Genomic DNA, 5427 nt, shown 5'->3' with positions numbered 1-5427 from the left:
TTGGGCCTTATCCTTGTTGTTTGTTCTATGTGCTAGCTTTTCAATAGCAATTATAATTAAAGAACTTTTAGCTTCTCTAGTGATGCAAATAGCACTATTAGAACTTCAATTTCCATTTAAAACATCATCAAAATTCACATTGACTTAAATCATCTAGAAGGAATTGCCACATAAGTTGTTCCCTCGACTTTTAAAATTATCTCTACCTACTTTTTAAATAAAAAAATTATATTATTATATTAATAAATATAAAATATTCAATAAAATATATAATATAAAAATTTCAAAATAAAGCTTTAAAATTATTGAAAAACAAAAATAAATGTTACCCATCATATTTGTGACGACAAAAGTTAATGAAATTTAAGACAAGTGTCTTAATAGTTTTAAAAGTGGCATCATGATAAGGGGGTTTACTTACGTCCGATCTATACAAAGAATAAAGTAAAAAGTAAGATCAGATTCATGCAGAATTCTTTATAACATCTAGATAAGGAGTAAAGTAGCAACCAGTTAATGTAAGATCAACAAGGAGTAAAAATTAAGATCAGATTTATACAGAATCGAGCTATAGATTGGGAGGGAGGGCGGTTAATGTAATCAGATGTCTTACATTCAATAAGACATGATTTCAAATTAAAAACTTTAAAAAAAACCTGATTTGACCAACAGACCAATTTATTAATAATCCATCTGAGATTCTACAAATCTATCCCGAAGGTTAGGTTTAAGTAACTGTTAATTATAATCTGTAAACTTTTAAGGTCCGTTTTGGAGATTCTCTTTATCTTCGTGTGCAGTAAACCGTCTCACATCCGTTTGACCATCTGAATTTCTAGATAAAAGTCCACCTGTAATCGAGGCCAGCCGCAAACGTATACATCATGGCAAAAGCACTTTGGAGAATTATTTCGGAATCCCTTTGAACATTATTCGTGAGAATGGTCATAGACTCCATAGATAGTTTGAAAACAAGAGACTTTCTCAATGGCCCACACTTGAAGTTGTTTATCCTCATTTAGTGCTTGCTTTAAACCATTGAAACGTTTGACCCACCATTTGCAGCATACAAGCTTGAATAAAACAAAAAAAGGCCCAAAAACATGTATAAGGTAATTGGGCGGTTTGGCATTGTGGAAAGCAGTGTAGACGTTATCAATTGGGAGATACTTAATCTATAAATTAAGTAATGGAAGCTTGAAAGATTGGTGCAGTAAAAAATGAGTGGCGAGGCATTAAAAAGATTGTAGCTTGCTTTACTGTGGGCCTTAACCCAATTCTTATCCCGCAGAAAGCGTACCCAAGTAGGGGACAGTGGGACACCTCAATAAGAATCTAGATGAATGTGTGTCAATAGGTGATTGGAGCAGAGAAGAAACATGGCATGAACAGACTAGCATGTAGGATCACTTATAGAGCTGTCAGATGGGAACAGAGATAGCCCACACCACTCCTCGCTTCTAATATATTGCGAGTGAGTGAGCCCCCAGTTTGTGTATATTGGAATTGTTCCTTTTGTGTTGTTTCACTCTTGTCTAAAAGTCTGGATTTTCATAGATAGAGAGCTGTTTTAAGAATTTTTATCAACGTTTCAGATTACATTCTGTGACTATCAGAATTTTTATAAGATGGTGTACACTGAGTCTTCTGAGTGCATGCCTAAAACTGTTTCGGATGTTGATGTTTCACTTCCTATTCCTAATGAAATGGATGATTACCAATGGTTGACAGCAGATGTGGAGAGAATTCTATGCATGGAAGGAGGAGAAGGAGATGTCAGCTATGCTCGCAACTCAGAGGCTCCTGCTTCAGCCATAGCTCTCTCTAAGCCCTTTCTCAGGCGGGCTATTCAGTTCATGCCCCTTTTCCCCTCTGAATCTTCCTTGCGCATTGCTGACCTTGGCTGTGCCACTGGGACCAACACAATTTCCACTACTGACTTCGTGGTGGAGAAGTTGAAGAGAAAATATCAAACGAATTCCCTCTCCTTTCCTGAATTTGAAGCTTTTTTCTCTGATCTTCCTTCTAATGATTTCAATACTCTCTTCCGCTCTTTACCACCTCTTAAAGAAAGCGTTCGGAGGAAGAATAGGGCCACCCTCAAGGGAAAGAAACGTTGCTATTATGCGGCTGGTGTTCCGGGCTCATTCTACGACCGTCTCTTTCCCAGAGGAAAACTCCACATAGTGACTAGTTTGAGTGCTTTACATTGGATGTCTCAGGTAATATGACTTGTCTTGCTTTACTTTTTTCCTCTTTTCCTGCAAGAACTTGTCTTTCAAGATTCCTTCTAAGTCCTTGTTTACTAATCCTGCTTTCTGTTTTTAGGAAAATCATTCCTGCTTTCTACAACCCAAAGATTATTTGCGTTAGAAGTCATATAAAGACAAGATATTTTTTGACCTATTTTATATAGATTATTTTCTGTTTTCTATGATCTATTTTTCCTCTTACACTTAGATTTCAATCAAAATCGCACGAAAATATAGAATATCAGTATATATTGAATTTAATCCAATTTGTAATTTTCAATAGTCATTGTTATTCACATTGACTAGTTCTTTAAATGAGATTCTCCTTTTTTGGTTGTGTGGCTTTTATTTCATGCTCTTTACTCTGGGTGGCTTGGGTAATATGACTAGTCTTGCTTTACTTTTCTCCTTTTCCTGCAAAATCTTGTCTTTAATTCATTGTAAGTCTTTGTTTACTAATCCTGTTTTTATTTGTTAAATGGGTTTAGAAAAAGTAATCCTGCTTTGTACAACCTACTTTTCTTCTGAATAAATTTACAGTTAGAATATCTCTCGAATATCTCTCTGACTATAATCTTCATGGTCTTTGTTATTCACATTGACTCTTTCTTTAAGAGAGATTCCCCGTTTTTGCCGGTTTTGTGTTGCTTTTATTCCATGATCTTTCTGTTTCTATAACGGACAGATTCCTGAGTCTGTGGTCGACAAGAATAGTCCGGCTTATAACCGAGGCAGAGCGTGGATTGACGGTGCGCCGAAAGAGGTGGTCGAAGCCTATGCCAGGCAGTCAGAAGAAGACTTGAAGTCATTCCTTCGTTGCAGAGCAGAGGAGATGGCATCTGGAGCTTTGCTGTTTCTTCTCTTGGCGGGCAGACCAGACAGCAAGCAGCCACAGAACCAACTGGGCGACCCAGTTACAAGAGCAAAACATCCCTTCACAGATTGCATGGACAACGCCTGGAACGACCTTCTAAACGAGGCGAGTATTAATCATTTCTACCCTACTATCTTGACTGAAATTACTTTTGAATTTGATTGGGTGAAACTTTTCGTAAGATCATATTCTGTAATCTATTATCAATAAAATTAGAGTTACAATCTATATTGTTTTTAAATTTGATTGTGTGATAGTTTTTGGGTCAACATTTCAGATCACACTTTATAATTATCGAGATGAAAGAACTGTAAGAGACTTGTAAGAGACTAGTATTGTAAGAGACTTGTAAGAGACTAGTATTGGTTTAGAAAGATTTCAAAATTTTAAGCTAAAGTTATAATCTGTGCATATGCAGGGTTTGATCGACGAGGAAACAAGAGACTCATTCAATATCCCTGCTTACATGCGAAGTAGGGAGGAAATTCGACAAGCTTTTGATGAATGCAAAGCCTTCGAAGTCAAGTGTATTGAATTCCGAAGACTCATGGAGCACTCCAAGATAAAACAAGAGCAATGCCTGAGAGACCCATTTTCATACGCCAAGACCAAAGCAAATCTAGTACGGGCTACAATGAGACCCATCATACTTGCTCATCTCCGCTCATCTTCTCTCACTGATGCCTTGTTCAATAGGTTTGAGAAGAGAGCAGCTCAAGATGAAACTCTGCTCGACAAAATCTGCTATTACGGCATCATCATTGTATATGCTATTAGGAAATAGTAATGTATTAATTATTTCATGCAATGGCCAATTAATAGATAGACACTCGTCATTAATAAGAGATTTCCTGTATTAAGAGCCCCACATTAAAAGAGCTTGGACTACTAAGTCCATTTGTCCGTCATTTTTTCCTGTTTTCGACGTTCAAGTGTTGATTCAATAGGTTTGAGAAGAGAGCGGCTCAAGATGAAACTCTGTTCAACAAAATCTGCTATTACGGCATCATCATTGTATATGCTATTAGGAAATAGTAATGTATTAATTATTTCATGCAATGGCCAATTAATGGATAGCACTCCTCGTCATTAATAAGTGATTTCTTGTATTAAGAGCCCCACATTAAAAGAGCTTGGACTACTAAGTCCATTTGTCTGTCAGTTTTTTCAGTTTTCGACGTTCAAGTGTTGATGTGATTGAATGTTCATGCGCGTGCAATACGAAAAGGAATCAATGTGTTATCTGTATGGAGCACCGACGGGTCAAAATAACCAAGCGATAAGATTTCAAACCAGGAAAATTAGTGTCTTAGAATATTTGACGTGTGAATGCAAAATTCTCAACTGCTGAAGTCAAATAAAACAAGCGATAAGCATTGAAATCTGGAAAATTAGTGTGTTAATAATCCACGTGTAAACGTAAATAAACCAAGATTGCTGAGACAATCGCCATGTTTTATTCGTGTGGCGTGGTGAAATTTCATCTTTTGTAAAAGGAGGTCGGTTCAGCCATATCCACAATTATACGCGTTGGGTAAACATATGTAAGTCTTTGTTGTGAGATTAAAGGCTATCGCACCGACTATTGTGATTGAACGCCGTCAACAAGAATCTTTCACTGGCTTATCAAAAATATTTCTAAACAACTTTGAATGGGAATATTCTGCACTTATGGCCGTCCACGCACTCAATTTGCAGGCGGAAGTTGAGTTTGGTCCAATCACATCCACCTTTTCCCATGGGAGTAAAGGCACTCACTATAGAGTTTACCATTTGATAGTCACTTTGTGTTTGAGATGTATTTTAAAGTCATAAAATTGTTAGTTATTAGATAGGGGAATATGAGTTTGGATTAAATTGTTTTTTGTAAAGAGTTTAGGATTGTTGGATATCTATTATGTCAGGTATATTTTGATGTCATCTTTTATGATGTTAGGAACTTACATTAGTAAGACTTGATCTCCTAGCGGACTCATTTAGAATCATTCAACTTCACTATCAAATCAAAGGTCTAGTGACTATACTTTTTTATTCAATTGTATATACTTTTAAGAATCAAATTTGGTCTTGTGTCAATGGGCCCTTGATCTATTGGTGAAGTTGATTGGCTCAAAATGAGCCCACCAAGGATCAAGTCTTGTTGAGTGCAAGGCTTTGACATCATAAGGGATGAGGTCGGGATCATGCCCTAGGTGAATTTGGCAAAATGGATAATCCTCAATCCTTGGCTCTTAGCTGAAGAGGTTTCAGCCTATAGACTCGTGCCCTTGTATCGGGTTGCAAAAACTATTTTGTGAAAGC

At 36.7% G+C, this 5427-nt stretch overlaps 1 protein-coding gene across 1 annotated transcript; it reads left to right on the top strand.

The window, feature by feature from the left end:
- The first annotated feature begins 1449 nt into the window (after positions 1-1449).
- On the top strand, positions 1450-4287 carry LOC131073379 (gibberellic acid methyltransferase 2). The gene is made up of 3 exons (XM_058009801.2): positions 1450-2222; positions 2938-3231; positions 3545-4287. Exons 1-3 carry the CDS (start codon positions 1629-1631, stop codon positions 3908-3910), a joined length of 1254 nt encoding a protein of 417 aa, XP_057865784.1. The 5' UTR covers positions 1450-1628; the 3' UTR covers positions 3911-4287.
- The last annotated feature ends 1140 nt before the right edge of the window (positions 4288-5427 follow it).

This window comes from Cryptomeria japonica, chromosome 10, assembly GCF_030272615.1.
Source record: "Cryptomeria japonica chromosome 10, Sugi_1.0, whole genome shotgun sequence".
In the NCBI taxonomy this organism is placed as follows: Eukaryota; Viridiplantae; Streptophyta; class Pinopsida; order Cupressales; family Cupressaceae; genus Cryptomeria; species Cryptomeria japonica.
This window is presented reverse-complemented; position numbering and strand designations above follow the sequence as displayed.

Excerpts from the sequence above, each read along its gene's own strand:
- LOC131073379 (XM_058009801.2), top strand. The coding sequence starts at position 1,629 with ATGGTGTACACTGAGTCTTCTGAGTGCATGCCTAAAACTGTTTCGGAT. Across the intron at positions 2,223-2,937 it reads CTTTACATTGGATGTCTCAG|ATTCCTGAGTCTGTGGTCGA; the intron begins GTAATATGACTT and ends TATAACGGACAG. Across the intron at positions 3,232-3,544 it reads GGAACGACCTTCTAAACGAG|GGTTTGATCGACGAGGAAAC; the intron begins GCGAGTATTAAT and ends GTGCATATGCAG.